Source organism: Myotis davidii, unplaced genomic scaffold, assembly GCF_000327345.1.
Source record: "Myotis davidii unplaced genomic scaffold, ASM32734v1 scaffold370, whole genome shotgun sequence".
Lineage (NCBI taxonomy): Eukaryota > Metazoa > Chordata > Mammalia > Chiroptera > Vespertilionidae > Myotis > Myotis davidii.
In genome coordinates, this window is record NW_006288615.1 from 6,083,997 (window position 1) to 6,108,131 (window position 24,135).

The 24,135-nt window shown below is 47.4% G+C and overlaps 1 protein-coding gene across 5 annotated transcripts; it reads left to right on the top strand.

Annotated features, from left to right (window-relative positions):
* Positions 1-212: 212 nt before the first annotated feature.
* COPS8 (COP9 signalosome subunit 8) lies at positions 213-17,727 on the top strand. 5 transcript variants are annotated; one of them, XM_015561887.1, is made up of 9 exons: positions 213-396; positions 1,330-1,400; positions 2,528-2,576; positions 4,192-4,324; positions 4,987-5,094; positions 6,612-6,674; positions 7,561-7,617; positions 11,799-11,809; positions 17,716-17,727. In XM_015561887.1, the coding sequence occupies exons 1-9, from the start codon at positions 319-321 to the stop codon at positions 17,719-17,721; spliced, it is 576 nt and encodes a 191-aa protein (XP_015417373.1). In that variant the 5' UTR covers positions 213-318; the 3' UTR covers positions 17,722-17,727. The 5 variants fall into 5 exon arrangements, with proteins under 5 accessions (XP_015417373.1, XP_015417372.1, XP_015417374.1 ...); XM_015561886.1 differs by lacking the exons at positions 11,799-11,809; positions 17,716-17,727 and adding an exon at positions 8,277-9,343 and having other exon boundaries at positions 7,552-7,608; XM_006760466.2 differs by lacking the exons at positions 11,799-11,809; positions 17,716-17,727 and adding an exon at positions 8,277-9,343 and having other exon boundaries at positions 214-396; positions 7,561-7,608.
* Positions 17,728-24,135: the final 6,408 nt, after the last annotated feature.

Genomic DNA, 24,135 nt, shown 5'->3' on the forward strand with positions numbered 1-24,135 from the left:
CAAGCCTCAAAGAGGAGAGAGACATCGACTAGCCCCCAAACATGGCCCGAAGCCCTCCCCGCCAGGGTTTGGTCACGCACACACAGCGGAACTTCCCTCCAGGCCGGGCCAGTCCTCCAGAGCACCGAGAGCGCCGGCCAGAGCGGCGGCGACCACTGCCCGGCAGCCGCGACGACCTACGACGCGCCAGGACCGACGTTGCGCCTGCGTAGGGGCCCACGCTGCGACGGCGGCTTACGTCATCACTTGTGCGACGCCCCGCCAGACAGCCTGTGGTCTGCTCTTTAGGAAGGTGCAGGAGTGGGACCGGCAGGGAAGATGCCCGTGGCCGTCATGGCAGAAGGTGCCTTTAGTTTCAAAAAGTTGCTAGATCAGTGCGAGAACCAGGAACTCGAGGTAACCATTAGCGTAGCGCGGGGAGAAGCCGCGGGGTCTCCGGGCCCCGGGCGGCGCTGGTCTCCAGGGTAACCGGGCCCGGGGCCTGCGGGTCGAGGACTGGGCTGGGCGTGGGCGCCGGGAGGGCGCGGGAGCTGGGCGTGCGGAGTCTGGATCCCTGGCCTGCTCGGATGGCCAAGGACCCAGGCCCAGCCGCCCGAACTCGCTGGGACCTTTGGTTGTTCGTCTTTAGCTAATGAGCCCGAAAATCTTGCTCATCTTTGCTCCTACACCCTCCACTGTGCTGCTCGTGTTACTAAAACATTTCCCCCCACCCCCCAGTGGAGGGGGCAGGCGGAGGGATGTGGATTTTGTTCAAGATGTGTGCACGCGCATACACAGACCGAAGGTGTAACCATGGGAACCTTTTTTAGCTCAGGAAGCCCTTTTTGGTCCCATATGTTGGCAGACGAGTTTACCGATTTGTCTTCAATAAGAGGTGAAAGTTACACCATCCAGCTATTAAAGTTAAGGTTTTATTTTAGAAAGGCACTTAAAAAAGCATGTATGAAAATATTAGCCAAAGGAGACAACAGCTGCTTACTATTAGACACAATCGATTTTTTAAATGAATGAAAGTTGAGTGAGGTTAGCAATGTCTAACTCAACTGTGATGTTTTTCTGTTTGTTACTCATTTACTTAGATATTCAACATATTTGATACAATGGGCAGAATCATCATGCTTTAGGAATCTGTTGGAAATACTTGTTTCTTATAATAGTAAGATAATTTATATAAGAATTTGAGATCTGAGAAAAGGATCCCATTTAAATATTCCCGTTCAAATAAAGACACTGAAGAGATCAGTCACTGCCGACAACACATTCAACTTAATACTCTAGGTTTTAAAATAAATGTAAATGAGGTTATTCTCTTTCATTTTGGCCTTCTAGGCACCTGGAGGAATTGCTACACCCCCAGTGTATGGTCAGCTTCTAGCTTTATATCTGCTCCATAATGACATGTAAGTACGTTTTATTAAAGCTAGGAGCAGCAATTTCTTCAAGGTTATAGAGAATACATGCATTAAAATACCATCACTAAAACATGGGCACGAGGAGCTGTATCTTTTATTATAATACTTAATACATCTGTGTCAAATACTGAATCATAAATTGTGATGAGGCTGAGTTATTTTAGACTACATTTGTTTTACATACACCTAAAAAGCACTCCAGTTTGTTGTTAGAAACTACAATGTCAGTTTCAAATTGCTTTAATCCTATTGATCTTTCCTTTTTTGTCTTTTTATAAAACTTATTACCTTCATTTATTTAACTTCACATGTAATCAATAGACCAAGAGAAATTGAAAGGGAAGGTTGAGAAGACTAAGAGGAATTTATTGCCAACATGTGTGAGGTTTCTTGAAAGCTTTCTCCTTGTTAATTATTCTTAATTCATATTTGTTGAAGAAAAGTCAGAAAGCATGACTGCAAAGGGGTAGGAGGAACTCAGAGTTCTATGACCCATCGATGACTACTGTTAAATTTTGTTTTAAATTCTTCTAAACTTTTTTTCGTATCTTTTAAAAACCTAAACCCAGATTTCTATCACACACATATCACATAAATTATATGTTTCATTTATTGTAATCTTGTCATCCTTTGTTTGTTGTAGTTCAGGCTTCCAAACTCTTAAAAACTGCCTTGAAGTTTTGGTGGCTCTGTGCCCACTGGTGGGAGGAGAGGTGACAAGGAGAACAGCATGTGTACTGCATGTGTTGTCAAGGGACGCCAGAGCTTAAAAAATATATATTTTAGTTTATTTTTATAGAGAAATCATTTAGGCAGTTCAGCTTAAATCTTTGTGCTTGTAGTGTACTGTTGTTAATTTAAGATCTGGATTATTAATTAAAATTAACTTATTACAAATGGCAAAATATTACTCTGTTAAATATATTTCATGTTTTTTAATTTGGAAAACTGTTACTTTCCCTGGGCAAATTCATGTAAAACTAAATTTTACTTTGTATTTTATAGACTATTTTAAAGTATACTTCTGTATGTTCATATTGGGATCTAGAATTTTAAACATTTACTGAGGTGATTTTTTTTTTATTGCTTATTTTTTCTTGGGGGGTGAAAATTAGGAATAATGCAAGATATCTTTGGAAAAGAATACCACCTGCTATAAAATCTGTAAGTATCCTTTCTATTTTTCTACTTTAATGCAGTAACAGCATTCATTTAAATGGTCACCTCATAAAAGTTTGTTTTCTTTCCCAATAGTTCACAGAAATTGTTATTAAACCAGTGTTAAAGTTTAAAAATAGATCTTCAAATTCTTCTAATCAGAAATTTTAATTTCCCTTGGATGATGTACCAGTCTGTATACTCAGCTCCTGATGGTCAGATTTCTTGAGACATTTCATGTGTCACTTAACCGGGTAAACAACTGAGCCAGTTTGGATAGAGGTCTGGTGTCTGTTGTTTTTTAACTAATTTATGCAGCTTTCTATTACGGGACTTACTTGAACCTGGTAATGTTTGTAAGGATAATCTAAAAATGGTGATTACTCATAAAATTAAGATTATTTTTGCTAATTAAGATTTTAAGTTTCTTATTTTGGGTAAGAGATTAGATGAAATAACCTCTTAATAACCAAAGTGGAATGAAGTAAATTTTTGCTTTCAAGCAGTTCACTGTGTCTAGCATGAATGTGAAGTGAAAATTTCAGAAAATTACCAAGAATCCACCCAAAATCCTTTGTTGATTATCAGTATTCAGCAGCAGACCAAATTAGTAGTGTCACTCCTTCTTCTTGTCCGGGTCATTCTGTTAATGCTCCTCCAGCTTCATGGGCTTAAATAAAGAACAGCCATCAATTATGTGCATGAGGTTACTGGCAACTTTAGCCTTAGACATCTTAGATTGGCACTCTGTGCTATTAGCCATTTTGCTATTACTTATGTGCTTAAAAATATATATATATATATTCATATATATATATAGCCCTAGCTTGTTTGGCTCATGGATAGAGTGTCGGCCTGTGAACTGAAGGGTCCCGAGTTTGATTTTCGTCAAAGGCACATGCCTGGGTTGCGGGCTCCATCCTCAGTAGGGAGCGTGCAAGAGGTAGCCAATCAGTGATTCTCATCATTGATGTTTCTATCTGTCTCTTCCTCTCCCTTTCTAAAATCAATAAGAAAAACATAGTTTAAATATATATATATCAGTTATATATTCTGTGTATTACATACATGTATTAATCAAATACATCTTTTGAAAACAATATTTAAGATAATTCTAAGATTTAGTTCTTTGGACAGCATGCTCATGCCTTAACTTGCTATTACAATCAAAATTTATATCAGCCCTGGTTGGTGTGCTCACTGGTTAGAGTGTCAGCCCAAGCACCAAAGGATCCTGGATTCGATTCCTGATCAGGGGCACATACCCAGGTTGCAGGTTCAATCCCACGTGCAGGAGACAGCCAATCAATGTTCCTCTCTCACATTGGTGTTACTCTCTCACTCCCCCTCTCCCTGACCCTCTTCCTCTCCCTCTTTTCCACTACCTCCCTCCCTTCCACTCTCTAAAGATCAATAGAAAAATATCCTCAAGTGAGGATTAACAAAAAATAAAATATATCAAACATAAATAGACTTTACTGTTCATAGCATTTACAAACCTTTTTTATAGTATCAAGCTAAAAGGTAATTACATCTCTTAAAAGAAATGTTGAATTGTTTTAAGATACAGTTGTTAATGAATCTGCATAGTGATTATCCTCAAAGACAATATTTATTGCAGGCAAATTCTGAACTTGGGGGCATTTGGTCAGTAGGACAGAGAATCTGGCAGAGAGATTTCCCTGGAATCTACACGACCATCAACGCTCACCAGTGGTCTGAGACGGTCCAGCCGATCATGGAAGCACTTAGAGGTAGTGTTGCTTTGTGGTTAAGAATCAAATTAGACTAGACTTGTTCCCTAAGTGCTGCAGTGTTGAAATAAGGCAGTGATGTGTTTTAAAAATAGATATTTTCTGCTAATGGGGCAGTTTTCAGAACTCCTTCTTCGATTTGTTATAATCATGCGGCTTCATTTCATGTTGCTTGTGATGACATCGACAGCTCAGGGCATCACTGTCTTTTAATTCTAGATTGAAATTGCTCTGGTCAGGTTTTTTTGCTACTAAAATGAAATCTGGTAATACTCTGATAACTTCAAGGTAGGGGTTTAGATTTTTTAAACCAGTTTTTTGAAAGTAGAGACTGTGTTTTGGACTTGGTCAACCTCAGCCTTCCATAGGTGATGTTTCCAACTTCTAGATTTTATAACTAATCAATCAAGTGCATAGATGCGCAAAGATGAAAAGCCTGATGAGACTTAATGAAACTTGTCCCTGCCTCCATCTTTCCGTCCCCCCACCCCCAACACCTGCTTCCAGTCTTCCTGGTTGACTCTTATAAATTTATACAATGAACAGAAGTCTTTGGGTTGATCTAGTCTCACAACATTTGGACAAGAACAATAATGTCATTTAATTACGCCTTTTAAAAACGTCAGCTCTTTGGTCACTGCCCACCCTCTGCTCCCACACAGAGGCAACAAGGAGACGGGCCTTCGCCCTGGTCTCTCAGGCATACACCTCGATCATCGCGGACGACTTCGCAGCGTTTGTCGGGCTCCCTGTGGAAGAGGCTGTGAAAGGTATGGTTGGCCTACTTGTTGCTTCAGGGAAAGTGGAAAATGGAGGTGTTCGTTGTGCATGTTTTTAGAGGTGACATGAAGCACGCAGCCCAGCACCCAGCAGGGCCGGGCAGCAGATGCCTTGATGGCAGGCACAGTATGTGAATACCCACATGGTCATGACCAGGGCAAGTGCCAATGCCACCAAATTAGCCAGAGAGAAGAGTTGACTCATTGCTCATTTAGAAATCCCACTTCACTCTGACTTGGTGGACTCATCCCAGCACCCCTTTCCAGCCCATCTTCTCCCTCACGATTTTACCAATCCCTCTACCCTGGGAGCTGGCACCCACTCCTGCCCACTGGTCCCCAGATGTGCTTCTGCATTTTTGTTTCTCCCGTGCTGGAGTGAGATAGAACATTGCACACGCTGTGTGGCGCTGTTTTATAATGATTGACGTTTGCATTCTCCGGCAAAACCGAGTTCCGTCGAGCATCACATCTTATCCTTCTATGTCCAAGGCCTAGCACAGCTCTAGACCCTTGGAAGCAGGGTGATGAAAATTCTCAGAGGAAATCTTACCACTACTTACTCAAGCAAGCATTTATTTATTTGACTCTTTTCTGGAAATCCAATAAATGCTGTACCCCAGAGCCCATACTCGGTAGAAGTGTGGTCCCACACCCGTGCCAGCTATGGGACCTAGGACAAATTACCGGAATTCCCTAGTTCCGTGGTCGGCAAACCGTGGTTCGTGAGCCACATGCGGCTCTTTGACCCCTTGAGTGTGGCTCTTCCACAAAATACCACGTGCGGGCACACACGTACAGTGCAGTTGAAACTTCGTGGCCCATGCGCAGAAGTCAGTATTTTGTGGAAGAGCCACACTCAAGGGGTCAAAGAGCCGCATGTGGCTCGCGAGCCGCAGTTTGCTGACCACTGCCCTAGTTCATTTTGCACATCTGTTTAATTATGGTTGCATGTGCACTTCAGAGAGCTATTACTGTGATGATGTAAAATCCTATAAAAGCACCTACCATGTGCGTACTGGTCAGCTCTCTGTACATGTCAGCTGTTCTTTGTATGGTTCCATCACCTTTGTTATTACTGATACAATGATTACATAAAGTACCATGTAAGTTTTTCTTGTATCTGTTTTTAATAACTGATCATGTTAATACCATAGTACTTCGTAGAAAACACATAATCTATTAGTGGTTATACCAGCCTGATAAAATAAAAGGAAGCTTTGACCTGTCCCACAAATGTTTCAAAATTAAGATTACATGAGAACACTGTAAGCATATATTTCTAGTAAAACTGCATGTGACAGGTTAAACTACATGTGTCAGGTCTCCTGAAAAAGTGATGCCATTGAGAATAAGCGCTCAAGATGAGCTACAGAGGGGAACCCACACGTTCACTCTTATAACCACGTGTATTATTAGAATTTAATCTCTTTACAAGGTTAGAACTAAAACAAAATAAAAACTTCAAAAGTTATTTCTTCATTTTTGTGTTAAATACACGTTTTTAGGGATATTGGAGCAAGGATGGCAAGCTGACTCCACCACAAGAATGGTCATGCCCAAAAAGCCAGGTAGGTGGAGCTCTTCACCCATATGCACAGCATGGAACTCCCTGGGACCGCTTTAGTTTTCAGACATTAAATTTGAGTAACTTGATAGAAGATTCTGCTGTACTAGCAAAACGAAAATAAATCACATATTAAATACAGAATGACAGACATGTGGGGTGGAAAGGATCTTAAAAGTCACCTAGTTTTACCTTAATTATTAAAAATGTATCTCTTGTACAAAAAACTATTTTATGTGGGTGTTTTATAATTCCTGTTACAACCTAACTTTTCCTAAATATTAATCTCCCATTCTTTCATTTATGGAGCCATTTCTGACTGTTTGTCCTTACTGTCTAAACTGTTGCCTTAGGAAGTTATTTCAATACTCAGATGTTCCCCTTTCCTCTTGTACTTAGACACGTAGACTCTTCTAAACAAGACTTTCAGTGCCTTCCACATTCACACAATTACGTTACCTGGTCTTCCTTTTAAGGCTTTAAATTAGATGCGTTGGCTGTGCTGTCTCAGTGTGAGCTCCCAGCCCCTCCGCCTTCCTCTCTGCTCGGGCCAGGCCCGGTCCTACCCTGGTTTCCTTCCACTGACCAGGAGGCTTCTTGCTGCCCGGGTGAGAGCGGCCTCACAGCCCTTGCAGTCTGTTCAGCACTGACCTCCGGTCTGATGTTGCTGCACAGTCGAGTGTTGTGCAGATGTCAGGGTGCTCAGCCCTGCGAGGGTGCAGGGGGAAGCCAGGCCCAGCGGTCTGGAGGACAAGAGAAGCGAGTCAAATAGAGGGCAGTGATATCTCTGTTGACAAATAGTGGCCATACATGCATATGGCATTACTGCGTGTGTGTGGAAATTCCTTGTAATGACTTCTGTGAGTGGACTTTATCTTTTGCTTATTTAGTTGCAGGGGCCTTGGATGTCTCCTTTAACAGGTTTATTCCCTTATCAGGTATGTATTCTCATGCGCTCATTTAAATACATTTCATTGTTCTTCATTTTTTTTTGTAGTTTTTATTTTGTTTTAGTTCTAACCTTGTAAAGAGATTAAATTCTTTATTTGGTATTGATAATAATACACGTGGTTGTAAGAGTGAACGTGTGGGTTCCCCTCTGTAGCTCACCTTGAGCGCTAGTGCCCTGGGGCCCAGCCGTGGAGCCACCTTAGTGTCAGGAGGGGAAGCCGTGATGGGGCCTCAGCAGCATCCCAGCTGCCACCTGCCACCTGAGAAGCCAGAGTGGAACCCTGACAGTGTGGTCTTTGTGTTTTCCCTTCATCGACACTGAAGCCTCCCAGAGCAGTGCTTTCGCCTGGGAAGCACTCGGTGGTTCATCCGTGGAGTTACATGTCACGTGGGTAGGGGTCATTCCAAGGAGCTGTGTTCTCTTCAAAGGGATGTTGCATGTTAGCTTCAGTAACAACACACTGACGGGCTTTACTCCCAGTTTGGGAAAACTCATAAAGTTCAAGACTTCTTGGCTCATTTTTCAGATGTGCAAAGTCAGGGCAAATCTGGGAAAGTTTTCTTAATGTAAAATTGAAGCGGCGTGGCGGGGGAGGGGTGCAGAACCAAAGCTGTGTTACTCTGGACACTAACTTTGTGACTCTTGCATGCCCAGAGCCTGCCCCAGTTCCGCCGATCCCCAACGAACAGCAGCTCGCCAGGCTCACCGATTACGTGGCTTTCCTCGAAAATTGACGCCTCATCTGCTTTACGATGACACCTCATCTGCGTTCCGTATCCTGACAAATGTAATTTTGTATTTCAGTTTATTGGATGGATTAAGCACCTCAGCGCTCCATACTGAGTATGTGATAAAATACAGATGTAATATAAAGCATGTTATATATTTGTCCTTGCACATCATGCTGAGTAGTGGTGAGACAGTTCTCCTTTGGTGGCAGCTGGCAGTGTGGGTGAGGCTGCCAGGACGACGCAGTCAGCCTATATTTGGGACTTGTAGGTGCAGCCCCCCGCCTCACGCAGCACAGTGCATGGCAGTGTCTGTCCCACCCGTACCCGGTGCTATCCCATCTGGTTTGAGGAAGGCTGTCCCCGGGGCCGTTGTCTGAATTGGGGGTGGTCCTGACGCACCCTCTTTGGAGAATATGCTCTCTTTTCTCCTCCGCTCCTGCGAGTCACTGATAGAGGATGATGAGGAACAGACGTTTCCTTAGTGAACCAGATTGTTGGGTTCCTCCCTTAGTGTGAGTGCATCTGTTGCTGGCAGTGAGGGCTTGCCGTGGAAGTGGGACTTGAGACACTTTAGACGCTTATGAGAAGTGTTACATTGTGCTGTTTCTTCTCAGAGAGGGAAACGTGTATTGGGAAGAAGCTATTGAGATGAGTAACACTTTGTACTGCTGTACTGCAGCCTGCTGGGTGCTGTGTTTATCCCTCGGTTCAGTTCTGCCTTTTGGAAAAATACTGAACAAGTCTTTCCTTTTTCGTGTGATAGCCCTCTGAATATTTGAAGTTGTTTATTGTATTTTCAGGTTAAAACACCCTCGAGTTCATTTATTTTGCATTTGTTCAATAAATATTTAATTGATTTCTTCAACTGTTTCATCAAAGGCAGTTTCTAGAAATTTCACTATCCTGGTTTTTCTGTTGACATTCTAGTTTATCACTGTCTCTCTTAAAATAGGAGTTTCTTAATTAAACTAGAAATGACCTGTATAGTGGAAATTACATGACTCCTGTTTTCACTCATTTTAAGAGATCTGTTCACAAAATGTTCCCTTTGCCTCTAAGGTTATAAGAACAGCACTTGAGTTTCTCCATGTTACTAGTAAACTAAGAGCCACAACTGATAAGGTGCCAGATGTTCACAGCCCCGTCAAATCAAGGCTCCATCCCTGGGGAGCCCATCGAAAGTCAACAGGCTATTAAAAAATTGTCCAGCAAGTTTACACCCATTTTGTCATTTTCTAAGTTTTGATAAATGTTTTTTCGCACACACGTGCCATAGAAGGAGTCCTTGTCAGCATGAGGAGGAATGATGGAGTGGGATGGCAATCGTCCTCAAATGTCGGCCTGTCGCCTAGCAGGATTGTGTTCATTGCCTCCAACAGCAGAATCACGTGAAGGTTAGAAAAGACCAGCGCTGTCCAATGGGACTAGAAGGTGTCGCATAGGGAATTTAAATTTTCTAGTGGCCACAATAGAAAAGTGAAAAAGGAAAACATAGAATTAATTTTAACGTATTTTATCAGCCCAGTCCAAAACATTATCAGCTCAACATGCCGTCAATATCAGAACTACTAATGAGGTATCTTAGATTCTTTTCTTCGTGCTGCATCTCTGCCATCCCACGTGGGTTTCAGTTCCAGCGCAGCTCAGTTTGGACCAGCCACGGGTGAGCAGAGCATGTGACACGGCAGGTCTGATGTCTCAGACACAGAGAGAGGCCTAGCAGTCAGATGCTGCAACCCAGTTACATAACCACTCACCAGGGCTGTTGGGAGAATGCCCAGCGCTGACTGCATTACGGACAGTGACCTGGTCCCAGGAGACACGAGCAGTTGCCCAGTAGTCTTCTAGCTTTCAAAGCATTGGGGGTTTTTAAAAACAAGCTGCAAATAAACTGCATTGAAAAGCAGGGGAAAAGGCGTCTATTAATGGGCTGGAGCAGCCAATGAATTGGAGTGTGTCCTTGTCAGTTAGTGCTGTGCCTCGGTTCCTCACGGAGCCACTGACAGCGCTGCCGCTGGCGGAGCTGGAGGGCTGCCTTTTGGATGGAGCTAATAACCTGGGGTAATGCAGTCCTTTTTACGCTCAGGCAAAGCAATAACCTTCCGCTGGTGCTGCTTCTCTCAGTGAAGGACGCATTCAAAATGTAGTGGGAAAGCAGTGTAATTTTAGCTAAAACTAAAGCCAGGATGGAAAATTTCTTCATTTAAATGGTTGATGACGTTCTCTTGGGTCAGGTGACACAGTGGGAAGCCAGGATTCCTTCACACATCTTTTCAAGTAAAGAGTGAACTTTAGTGATCACCTCGTTGCGCCCACCTGAGCAGGGCATCTGCGTCCTGAGCATGAGTCATGATTTTCCTCCTGGATGGGGCTGGAGGAAAGGGTTGTGTTCTGAATAAAAGGAACCAGGCCATTTTCCACTTGAGTCACATGATGGAGGGAATCGCCAGAAACCAACATTGATTTAATCATGTTCTCGTGATCTGTACGCCTGTGTCCAGCCTCTGAGAGGAGCAACCCAGGACAGCTTGCAAAGTGCCCCCATGCACGACAATCCACAGAGTGATAAACACCCACCTACAGGGGTCCCGTGTCCCTTAAATACCATGACTGAAAAACAGTTGAAGTGTGAGGCTGGCGGTGAATGGTGTCAAAGGAGAATGGCCCAAGAAATCCCAGCTCCCATCTGGCACCCGTATGCCTGTTGGATGCCGCCCTTAAAATCTCGGTTCCTAGCAGATTGTACTCAGGACTGGACCCATTTATTTCCCCGTGACACACAGACTGGATGGAAATGTGGGAATGTGTCCTCAGCAGCTTTAGTTTTGCCTGTGGCACTGTTAACATGAATCCATTTCAAACGATCAGCAGGCTTCAGTGTTTAGCATCTTGGCTGAATACTTGTTTGGATGCCATGCCTGTTTTTCATGTGGCCCAAGCTGCTGTTGTAGGGCGGGGATCTGCACGGGGCTGTTCTCTGTCCACCATCCCTCCCTCGCGGTAGCAGAGGGCTCTGATGAGAAGCAAACACAGGGTTAACACTGGGTTGTCGAAAGGAAATGTTTCAGCCAGAGCCAGACCTCCTTGTGGTGCAGCCACTGAGCACCATCCTACCTCCCCACCACTGGGTTTTCTGACCCACCTAAAGGCAGTCTGCAGAGAAGTCAGTCTTCACGGCTGGAGAAGGGCCACAGAGAGCAGTGCTTGATTAGACAGCAAGTTTCAAAGAGAAAATGGACATCTTGCAAGCCCTAGTTCAAAATGTTCAGTCCATAGCAGCGAATGTAAATACCTCAGGAATCTCCACCCATCTGACCAGTCATGTTTCTCCAAGGGGTTGAGTGGCAGCCACACACCCTCCTCGGCTGTCTGCCATCCGGGCTCTGCCTGTGCACCCTTGTCTGAGCCTGGAGCAACCTCCCTGGTGGCACAGAGGGGCCTGTGGGGAGCAAGGACGTGTGGGTTAGGATGCTGAGGGCACCTTGTTTCGTGGGTATATCGCTGAGTGGAGGTCTGAGGGAGTCGTACATCCCTTCCCTTGTCTCCAGGTCTCCCCTGCTTAAAGAAATTGGATAAAACCAGCCTTCGTGTTACCCGCCCACATTACTGCAAGCTGGCCCTGCTCCCCACCCTTTCCCTCCCCGTGAACTCTTAGCCTTCATTCATGAGGGAAACCAGAAGCTGCAACTGAGAACAGGGACTGCCATGGACACCAGCAATGTCTCCGCCCAGGTCCACAACTCCCTGCCTCCAGGGAGCAGAGGCTGCCTGGAGACACTAATCCTTCAGTTTACTCCAAAATATGCCTAGAACCTTCGGCACTTGCAAACCCATTCTGAAATTAAAAACAGGTAACTGGTCCAGCTGGTGTGGCTCAGCAGTTGAGCATTGACCTATGAACCAGGTGGTCTCTGGTTGATTCCTGGTCAGGACACATGCCCAGGTTGTGGGCTCAATCCCCAGTGGGGGCCGTGCAGAAGGCAGCTGATCAATGATTCTCTCATTGATGTTTCTATCTCTCTGAAATCAATAAAAATATGTTTAAAAACACACAAAATTAACTGAAGGCTTTCCCATTTTTCAAAAGCATTGGTTTAGACTGAATTATCTTCCGTGTCTAGTTTGGTCTAGACACAGCTGGGAATCTGCACACACTGCCTTCCTGTCGGTCCTGGAGGGACTGCAGCCTTCTGACACTGACAGCCACGTGCCCAAGTGGAGAAATGCTTTCCTCAACATTTCCAGAAAAAGCTAGACCTGGTGTTTTTATTTATTTTTTATTTTTTAAAATATATTAAATAGTAGTACATATGTCTCCTTTTCCCCCCATTGCCCTACCCAGCACATGCTTTCACCATCACCCCCCATGTCTGTGCTTATGAGTTATGTTTATATGCATGCATACAAGTCCTTAGGTTGATTTCCTACTCCCCTGAAGAAACTGCAAAGCCTATATTGATTTTTTTTCAGAGAGGAACAGAGAGAAACATCCATGAGAGAGAAACATTGATCAGCCGCCTCCTGCATACCCCCCACTGGGGACGCGCCGCAACCAAGGTACATGCCCCTGACCAGAATCGAACCTGGGACCCTTCAGTCCTCTAGCCAACACTCTATCCACTGAGCCAAACCGGTCAGGGCTTGTTTAATTGACAAAGTTGGTCTTCCACAAATGAGATTTTGTTTCTTTCAAGTTGGAAGTGTAACCCTAGAGCCACTCTTCTGTGGCCCACATTCAGGTGTGCTCCTATTTAATGTAGACACACATGCACGTGAACTTGTGTCCATACCTAAAGGCACAAGAGGACCCACCTATAATAATTTACCCAAATGTACTTGTCTCACTTGCCTTTCCCACCTACAGATCCTCCTGTCCTTGTACTCTTGTTGCCTGTCCCCATCGAAGGGCAGCCCGCCTCGGGCACCCTCCCTGGATAGATGCTCTCAGGGAAGGGCAAGGGCAGGGGGCAGGTGTGGGCTCATAGGGTGGCGGGGGGTTGCTGGAGCCCATCCTCGGGCCCAGCCCATCCGAGACTCCAGCCCTGGCTTCACTTCGAGGGCTATAAGGGATCCTGTGTGGACCTGGGCTCTGACCTGGGGTCCACACATGGGCTGCAGGGCCTGTGAAGGCCATGAACCTGTGTGTAATGATGGGACCAGGGCATGTGACTTCACTGAGCCATGAGGGGACACGGGTGGAGCGCCTGACCCCAGGCCAGTTCCTGGGCGGGTGGTTCACACTCACCTGGACCCCAATCAGTCAGTCCTCTCCACTGGGGGAGGCTGAGGCCTGTCCAGGACCTCTGGGTCCCTGCCCCACACCCACGCGAGTCAGGCCTGACTGGTCTGCAGGCACCCCTGGTGTGAAGGCAGAGCTGGGGTCTCCTATGAGTCCCCTCCCCCTCACGTGTCCGCACTCCACTCCCCTATTAAATATTGATTAGTTTCCAGGCTCACTGCCCCTCCATTCTGTTCTTTTTCTCCATTTCCTTTGGAACTGAAACCGAATATTATAAAACTGAGTCTAAAAGCCACTTTTCCTGACAGCTGTGTCTGTGTCCCCCACCCTGCCCCCAGCAGAAGGGACAGCTTCCACGGGAATGCTTTCTCCTCCCAGGGGTGCCTGCTGCCTGGGACAGCATGCTGTCCCTAGAGAGGCTGGAGCTGTGTCGTCTGCCAGGGTCACTGGAGTCACATATGACGAGCTACAGGCCTGACCCCAGCCTCCCACCCTCGCCCCTCACTTGGAGCCGAGGCCTGTTCTGAGCAGTCCCCAGGAGAAAGTAAGGATGTGGGTCGCCTCCCTCCTGCAGAGGCCTCTCCTGGCTGCTTCCCCTGGAGCCGGTGTCCCGCAGGTGGGCAGTGCAGGCCACGGCAGGAAGCGGGAGGCCCCAGAGTCTCAGGGCAGCTGGGCTGGTGAGAGGACGCCGCAGACGTGTTCTCATCCGACCTCACAAGTCACAGGATCCAAGCTCCTTTGGGAAGCAGTTAAACCTAATTTGAACATTTCTGGCTGCTAAAAGGGGCTACTTTCCCCTTTGCCTTAAAACGTATTAACAGAAGTCAATAGGGAAGGGTTCCTGCCCCTCGCCCCCTTCTGGGATCCTTGCCTGAACCTCAGATGAGGCCCCCACAGGCTTTCCCTGAAACTGCCCTTGTCCTGGGATTTCTGAGCCCCTCCAGCTGAGGAAACACCCCCAAAGCTCCTGACCATGAGTCCGAGGGATCAGTTGGAGGGGTGCTGGCTGGCTCCCCTTTCCTGGGGGCAGACACTCAGATCCGCTTCCTGGCAGGTGTGGGTGAGGAGGGGCGATGTATGTGGGTGGGGGCACAGTGCGTGGGCTTCCTGGGCTGGGCACCCGGCCCTGTCCTCAGGGAAGCATGCAGTTTCCAGGACTCTTCCTCCCATCCTCCTCCCTCCTCCATCCAGGTGAGAAGGAGCCTGCATTTCTCTCCCACCCGGTCCCATCCCCACTCCAGGTCCTGCTGCCCAAGAAAGGCCTGGAGGGAACCCAGCTGCTTGAAGTGGTTAAATAAACAAGAGGCTGTGACTCATGGAGGCATGAGGCGGCTGGAAGGGGGAGCGAACCAAGTGCCAAAGCCGTGATGTGGCGCTTCCTCGGAACCAGTGAGGGAGGGCGCGGAGGGGAGTGGGAGCCGGACCAGGTGAAAGCAGGAGAATGTGGGAGAGAGAGACCCTCTGTGGGGAGTGAGTGTGAGCTTTATCTCCCTTTCGCTTCCCCCAGATTGCTTTCTCAGGGCGAGGTCTTGAAACAAGGCTCTTTTCACTGGCGCCTGACCCAGCTCAGTCCAAGGACACTGGTTGTCCCCCTCCCCCTCCCTGAGGTTGTCTGGTGAAGTCACCCTGGACAATGGAAGTAGTTACCTGAAGACAGACCTGGAATCCCAACCTCACGGGCATTAGATGCTCAGCAGTAAAACAGACCCCTATTATGAGGCAAACCAAAGGCATTTTGTGACTACCAGAACTTAAGCTTATTTGTCCAAAACCTTGGCTTTTGTCCCCATTGTTAAGGATGACACCCTAGATTAGTGGTTCTCACCCAGGAGCAGTTTTGTCCCCGGGGCTCACTGGCAATGCCTGGAGATATTTTAGATTGTCACAATTGGACATGGAGTGTTCCCAGGCAGGGGGGCTGCTAAACTCCCCGCAGAGCACAGGGCAGTGCCCGCCACAAAGAATGACCTGGCTCATATGTCAATAGGGCAATCCCTGTCATTGCCCACTGGTCCTCTGGCATGAAGAACCCAAAATGACAGTAGTCCCAATTTCAGTGTCACTCTCACAGTGCCCCCTGGTGGAAGCGCCTGTGATCCATTGTAACTTAATCCAGTTTCAACTCCACCTTAAAGGACACAACTCCCTTGGGGGAGATCAGATGGTGAGAAGTACTGCTCAGGACTCAGTGCCCATTTCAGCTGCAGGCTTAGCCCATATGTGGCAGCTGGGAGACACGGCCCCGCATTGTTCATTGTCCTTTATTGAGTCTTTCACATTACCCAGCTTGGGAGTGGTGTCTGTTTCCTGCTGGGACCCTGGCTGGCACTACACCAACCGCTTCTACAGGTTCCCAATGCACAGAGCCCAACACATTCCTAGTAACAGTTGGCAGAGCCCAGGCCTGGGGCTCCGAACCCTTGGTCCAAGGGTTTCTGTCCAACGTGTGTGTTTTCCAAAGTTGTTGCATCACTTACACTCCCGTGAGCAGCGTCAGGAAGTCACAGTTGTTCCATGTTCTTGCCAACACTTCGTATTGTCTGTTTTTAAATTTTTATGATTGTAGTCCTGGTGCATGTGTGGTATAATCTCACAGTGATTTTCATTTTTGCTACCCAAATGGCCAATGAAGTTGAGCATCTTTTCATGTTTATTGGTCATTGGATATCATTTTTTTTGCAGTCTTTTGAGCATTTTACTATTGGGTAGGTGTTACTGTTTCACTATCATTGATTCTCAGGAGCTCTACATATGTTCCAGAGACAAGCCTTTGCCCCACGTACATCATGCAAGTCTCTGTTCCCATCCGTGGGGTTGCCTTTCACTCTCCATGTCCCTGTCTCATCGTTCGTATCCTGAAGTTTCTACTCATCACTTTTCTGGTTTATTTCCATTGATTCTTGAGAATAATGTGTCCTTTTCCTTAGATTTCCTTTTATTTTTGCTGAATTTTATTCCTAAGCACATTTTTCTGGTCCCAAAAGGACCTGTGGAAGACAATATTCTAATTGATTAAATGTTAATGGGTCTTTATTTTGCCTTCAGCCTTCATTGGTAATTTAGTGGGGCTCATACTACTCTGAGAATTCTCTCTCTTTCTCAAAGTGCATTAGTTAAACAGTCATGAGGAAAGAATATCTCATCAAATCTCACTTTGAATATGTATTTTAAATGTCTTCACTTAGGTTCTTTTCATTTTTTAGTTTCTTCTGTTTATTAAAATACCTCTGTTTTCTAGAGATTTGATTACCCCAAATGGGCTGACTGGTCTCCATATTTTTGCCTGCAGAAACTGGTGAGTGTTCAATGCTTTTGAGCCTTACAGAGGGAAATCAATCCCGGATTGATTTGTTTTTAAGTGGGGAATTTTAGACTTCTTGACCTCTTTCTGTAACCTGATGTGCAAGTAGGAACTGTGGTTAGAAGAAGGCGGCACAGACCTGCGAGTCTCGTGCTAGAACAGCCGGACATCAGCTGGGGCCATCTACCGTCAGCTGGGGACATGGAGCCTTGTCTCCCAGGGCCTGCTGACCAGACAGCATGAACAGCTGAGGGAGAATATCCGGCTCTGCTCCCAGAGCCCCCTCCCCACCTCTGCCTTTGGGCCGTTGTCTATGGTGAGGTTGACCCCAATGGGGCTGCCGCGGGACTGGAATTCACCCCTGAACCACCACATCAGCAGCCCCCGCTGGGAGGTTTAGTGGCGGGTAGGATGGGCCACCTCTCCCTTATTTCAGTTTTTTTCTGGTGCCATTTCTTATTATAAATCATAAGGATTTTAGGGGCTTGGATGGTGCCTTTTCCTAGTTCCCAGGAATCGTGAAGATTTCCCCCTCTTCTGTTAGGTCAGTGGGGGGATTATTTGAGTAATGGACAAACTACAAAAGGTTAGAATGTCCTCCTGAGGAGCGTTAATGAAGGCTGTGTGAGGGAGGGCATCTGTAGATTCGAGTGCATGCCAAACCGCAAATTTGGGGATTAGGGATTATGGTAAAACACACAGCCAGCTGGAGGGTCTCCCTCATTAGGTCATTTGGAGTCGTCAGTAATTTGCATCTTGCTCAAGCACTGGACATCCCTGGCTTAAGTACCCACGACGCTGAAGCTAGCTTTGAGCCCCAAGGGCTAGCTGACCTGCCTCTTCATTCCGCTGGAGGAACTCCAGAGCGCATCTCTGCAGACGCCTTGACTGTGTGTGTACTTTTGTGAGATTCTCAGGCTTTGCTGAGTGTTTCTGTAAATGCTCATTTGGGTTCTTTTGCAATCAGGACAGCAGGTCCAGGGTTTGTGTAATTAGTTCAGCTTGACCTCTCTCCAGTCAGCACTGTTGACTTTGGACGACGATCCTCTTCATTGCTCACCCCCAAAAGGCAGCGCCTCTACTGGCTGATTGTACTCCCAAAGCTTTAAAATAAACTCTGTGCTGTTCGTTTGTTAGTTTTTAAGGTTCAGTATTGTTAAGATAGCAATTTCCCGAAGTGATTAATACATGACATTCCCAATAAAAGATTTTGAAATCCTATAAAATCATGCTGTCACTTTTGGGTTTTTTTCTTTTCTTTTTATTTGGAAACAACTTCAGTCTTACAATACAATTGCAAAAATAGTACAGATGTCCTCATCTTCCAGCCTCTACTAATGTGAACATGGCACTATTAAGCAATCCACAGACCATATTCACATTCCACCCACTGTCCCACCCAGGACCATTTTTGGCCAAGGACCCCATGCGGACCCTGCACCGCATTTGGCTGTCCTGCCTCCCCGATCTCCCTCATCTGGGACACTTGCTCAGTCTCTGTGTCTTTCACAACCTTGTTGTGAATGAAGAATACAAGTTGATATTTTGCGGACCGTCTCAATTTCCGTTTGTCTGAGATTTTCTCATGACAAGACTGAGCTGATGCATATTTGCCAAGGACACTGAGGCAGTGCCGTGCCCGTCATGCCCGGGGTAGATGAGGTCCACATGTCCTGTTACTGGAAATGGTCATGGTGATTTGGTGAAAGTGTGTTAGGTTTCTCCACGGTCACCTCAGTATATTCCCTCTGTAACTATTACGTGGGGAGAGACTTTGAGACCATGTAGATGTCCCATTCTCATCATACTTTTCCCCCACCTTTACCATCCTTTGAATGATTTTTGTCTACAAAAGTTATTAGTATGTGTCAGCCAAATAGTGATTGTCTATTGTCATCTTTCTTTCTACACAGATGAATTTTACTGTGAGAGCTGTTCTCTCACTTATATTTATTCACTCAATTATGTTGTTGCATTAATATGGACTCATGGGCATTCAGTGTATCCTAGGAGCTATAACCCATTACTATCATTAGATATTTTGTTGCTCAACTCATCCCAGATTTAGTCATGGGGAGACCTTTCAAGCCAGTTCCCGTTTTGACCTGACCCCTTCATGTTGGAATCACATGCTTACTTTCTTTCTGGCTAATCGTGTACATTTCCTGGGCAAGCCCTGCTGGCACCATCTCCCCAAGGAGCTCTGTTCCTTTCATGGGAGAATCCTACGTGGAACCCAAGATCTGGGTGCCAGGTGTGCTCATTGCTAAAGGGTACATCGCTTCTCAGCCCTCACATTCGTCATTTAGGTTCATTGCCCCATATTCTGCATGTGAAAAGGGTAAAATAGTCTCCATTCCTTCTACCGAAGCTCTCTGTCTTACTCCATGCATTGAAAGTCAGAGTTCAATACTTCTAAGTACCTCCCTGCCCCACTTTTGTGGTTTTGTTTTTGTTTTTTCATTTACATATCAAGGGCACAGAGTGGAGGAGACCAGGGGGTGGGAGAAGCCTCCGATGTTTAAATCAGTAGAGCACAACTGTCCAGTGAGAATATAGCCACAGGTCATAGAGCAAGGTCAAGTGGACTGGCCTGGACTCTGGCCTCCTTGGCATGGGGACTTCGCAAAGCACACATGGCTCCCCCCCACCCCCGTGCCTGCCCCCCAATGTCATCTTGTTTCCTGGAGACCAGCTCGCTCGCCCATAAATGCTGTGTCATCTGTGGTTTCCTGACACATGGGTTCCAGGACATTCAGGTGGGTGGGAGAGTGGGCTGTGTGATCCTAACTGGCAGCTTGGGGCTCCCTTGCAAGGCCAAGGCCACTGACTCATGATCCCACAGGCCATCTTCTCCGTGGTGGGAGGGCACTGCTGGCCAGCAGCCCTTAGCTGTGGGTGGGAAGACTGCCTCTTCAGGACAGAGAAAACATTGTACTTTTCACTCACATGTCCTTTCTGGCCACAATGGAAAGGCAGAACTCATGTAGAGTTTCCAGCCGCGGGCACATGCCCAGCCTCTGCCTCCAGGTCCCGGTGTTCTGAGAGGACTGCAGCCTGGGGACAAGGAAGGTGTGAGGTCAGAAGGGCCACAGCTTCCCCCCCCCACCCCTGCCTGCGCACCAGGCTGCCCCGCACCCTGCTCCCTACCCTGACTCAGCTCACTCTGCGGGAAGCTTTCTCTGTGAAACAGCTCCAGTCTGTGGTTCATGGTGGAAAGCCCCTAGCCATGCCTCTCTCCCAAGTTCCCATGGACAGTGACAGAACGGGTGTAAGGACAGTGCCAAGAAGCAAATCGACACTGGAAACAAGGAAGATGGGGTTGCACAGGCAAGAAGCTTCCGGAAACGCCTTCAGCATGCTGAGTAGGTGGCAGGATTGAATGACTCACTGGCATACTTACGTGTGGCCTGGAAAGTCTCTTCTGGGAAGAAGACGCAGGGAGTCTTTGCAAAGGCTCCATAGAGCCTCAGTCCTCCTGAGGCTGCGGACAATGTGGGGAGACGTGGCAGGGCCCGCACTGGGTGGGCAGAGCCGCGGTGCTGTGGCCGGCCCAGCTCCTGTTGGCCAAAAGAGCCACCACTGAGGACAGATGCCAGACAAGTGTCCTGTGAGTCACTGCAGGACAGCCTCCTGCAGAGGCTGCCGCACCTTCACAGGGTCCCCGGGATCTTCAGTCAAACCCAAACCCCCGCGTGAGACGGCAGTCTCTGGAGGAGGCCTGGCAGGGGGGCAGCTGGCAGACAGGGCAGTGGGGTGGGCAGGCAGCAGCGTGGCCTGCAGCACTCAGCTGCTCTCTCCTTACCGGTGACGGGGCTGTCCTTCACCTGGGACCTGAACTGGGCCAGACTGGGGGTAAGAAGACTGAAATGAAAGGAAAGCACATTCTTGGAGGCCCTGAAGGTCGTCTCAGAGACGGAGACACTTAGGTGCTGGTCCCAGGCCTTCCAGCGTGTGACCTTGGGGGCTCGGTTCCCGCCTCTGTGATGCAGGCCCCCCTCGGCACTAGCATGGATTTGGGGGCACTCCCGCGGTGACTCTGCTAGGCTCCCCAGCTGGTGTTAGGACAGCTGCTCACCTCTTCCCCTGACTCCGTGCTGGACACTGAGCACCCGCAGAGGGAGGCGTTCAAACCGCACAGTGGGATTCACTATTACTGTTTATTTGGTGACCTGATGCTGCAAAACAAATCACCCCAAAGCCCAGAGTCTAATAACCACAAGTCATCGTGTACGACAGCACATGGTTTCGTGTGGGTCAGGAGGCCAGGAGCAGCCTGGCCAGGGGATTCTACTCGTGCTGTCTGAGGAGCTGCACAGTCAGACGTCACTGGGGTCTCGGTCTCTGGGGGCCGCACTGGGATTGGACGGCTCACTTCCAAGCGGCTCATTAGCATGGTCAGCAGATTGGTGCTGCCTACAGGCCCCACCCTCTCCCCGTGGGTCTCTCTGTATAGACTGGGCTTCCTCACATAAGGGTGTCTGGATCTAAAGGTGGATGTTGAGAGAGAGAGAGAGAGAGAGAGAGAGAGAGAGAGAGAAGGGAGAGAGGAGAGAGAGAGAGAGAGAGAGAGAGAGAGAGAGCGCTGTGCCTGTTTGATGACTTAGCGCAGGAGATCTGACACCATTAGCCCTTGCCACACCCCTGACCAGGGCAGTCACAGTGTCTGCCCAGATCTGAGTAGAGGAAACTAGACCCCACCTCTCAGTGGGAGGGTCCAATCACAATCACGCTGTGAGACTATGGGGAATGGATCACATATATATAAAATAAACACACGTCTTTGGAACATACAGTCTGACCCAGTATTGCTCTTATTAGAAATGGAGAGAGCAGCTTTTCACCACCTTTTGTCAAAAATTGCTGGCACTCCCAGAGCGGTTTTGTCTGTCCCATCTGTGAACAGAGGTGGCCCTTTCTTGTCGGACTCTGAGCTTGATAAATACTGTCTGGAAATATTTATAAAAATGACAAAACTGGCTGGGTTGATGAGGTAGCAGAAAAAACAGAACATCAAAGAACAATTCAAGAATTCATCAAATTTATATCAGATTGCAACATTTCTTGCACTCAGAAAACCACCTGGCTGTAGAAATCAGCGACATAATTGCCCATGATCGATGGCTTGGAGGAGGAGGGGGTGGGAACAGGGCTCCGGAAGTGGACCTTCCTCACGTCGATTTATGGCCTTCACTCCTCAAGCCTCTGGCCCCATTCCACCCCCAGCTCTCGGCACAGGACCTGCTTCCTTTCCCTGGAGATGGTGGGACCCAACCCGGGACTTTGCAGCACGGAATCTGCATGCCAGCTTGTGTCTTCCTCCATCCCCTCTGCTTCCCCGGGACAACGGCGAGCGGCCCTGCCCTGGCCGGCCAGCCTCTCCACTCTGAGGACCCGTGACCTGTTGACTTTCACTCTCACCTGTGTCTTAGACATGTTGCTTTTATTGTTTCTTTTCAGCATTTCATGCCAGGCTCATCTTTAAAAGCACAAAATCACCATCACCACCACTATCAGAACCACCAGCAGTGGGCGGCCCTGGCACTAAGTCCATGGGTCATGACCTCTGAGATCCTTCAAGATATGGAGGGATAGGGCCTGGCTCTCAAACACCCTGGTTCCACAGCCATCTCTAACTCTGTGGTTCAGAGGCACACCTGACCTCGGTGTCACTCCAAGCATCCTTCAGAAGACCACAGGACAGGACCCGCCACAGCCAACTCGCATGGAAAGGAGATAGATGTAGGTAAACATGAGTGCTGTATCTGCTCATTGACCATCCTGAAGGACTTGCAGAACCAGAGGCTCTTAGGAAGTAAGACTGTCCTTTCCATGGAAAGAAAACCATGACACCTGAAAGATAAGATTAAAGTTACCTCTGGATGAAGCAGAACAAGAAATAGCGTTTAAACTTTGAGAATGTGGTAGCAGAATAAAATGTGCATAGGAGAGTTGAAAGATAAAGTCAAGGAAGTTTCTGAGATAGAAGGAAAAGAGAGAGATGAAGGAGAAGAGAGGAAAGACAAGATAGGAGGAATGTTAGAATGGGCTGGGTGCTCTCCACTTCTCCTCCAGACCCTGGACCCTCCTTCTTCCCCTTCTCTGCACCAGGAGCTGGCCTCCAGGGCCTCCCCCAGGGGACCCCAGGCCCCTGGCTTCCAAGAGGAGATGAGGAGGACGGGGCATGGAGGAGGGGCTGACCACATCTCACCTGCAGCTCCTCTGGGTGGGGTGCCTTTTCTACACAACTCTCCCCTCTGACTCCGAAGCAACTCTTCCTCCTTCCTCTGGGGCTACAGCCCCACTGTCACAGCCCAGAGCACTGCCGATGTCCTCGCAAATTCTCCCTTTATCAAATCTTCTGCAATTACCTTAGTCCGAGCATGCCCTCTGTTGTCTCTTGAGGCCCTAGCTAATCAGAGCACTAGAAACAGGTGCTGGAGAGAATGGGGAGGAAGAAAATTATCAATGACTATCCCTAAGAGGGTTTTCCAGAATTTACAATAGGAATCCCAGATTGAGAGGCCCGTTGACTGCCAGGTGCAGCTAAGGGGAAAGGAGAAGAGGAAAGTGGTCAAAATCAGGATGGAGATTCACAAGTGATATTGGACTCTTCAAGGTCAATGTAAAAATTAAAAGAAAAATCCATGAAGCTGGAGTTCTATACCCAGCTGAGCTGTCTTTCACTCTTCCTGACACTACTGCAGCTGTGTGTGACCAACAGAAAAAGGGTCCTAAAGAAGAAAGAGAGGACCTAGAATTCAGGAAAGAGGGGTCTCCTTTGCAGAACAGGGCAAAGGAGATGGTAATTTCCAGAAGAGTGGCCTCCAGGGGGACTAATGGAATGGTTAGAATTTTTTTTCCAAAATGTTTAAGCATTTGGAAAATATTTCTGGGCATCTGACCAATCAGATAGATCATTTGCTGAAAGTAGTGATAGATATGTAGAACGCCAAAACAGTAAAAACTGATGCAATTGTTAACTCAAGGGGAAATGTCTTAATCACATCTGCAAAGTCCTTTCTGCCATGGCAAGTGGCATTAGCAGATTCTGAAGGCTAAGATGAGGACATTTTGGAGAAGCCATTATTCAGCATTTGGTCCTGTGGGTCTTGAACACAAATGGCTCATGGAAACAACTGAATGGATCCCAAATAGGATTCTCAAAAATAGAATAGATTGGAATAGCCAGAGGCATGATACCCCGTACTGGTCTGTGCTGCTTCACAGAACTGTCGCAGT

Bases quoted from the DNA above. Each gene is read 5' to 3' on its own strand.
- COPS8 (XM_015561886.1), top strand. From the start codon at position 319: ATGCCCGTGGCCGTCATGGCAGAAGGTGCCTTTAGTTTCAAAAAGTTG. The intron at 397-1,329 runs GTAACCATTAGC...TTGGCCTTCTAG, and splicing joins GCGAGAACCAGGAACTCGAG to GCACCTGGAGGAATTGCTAC. The intron at 5,095-6,611 runs GTATGGTTGGCC...ACACGTTTTTAG, and splicing joins TGTGGAAGAGGCTGTGAAAG to GGATATTGGAGCAAGGATGG.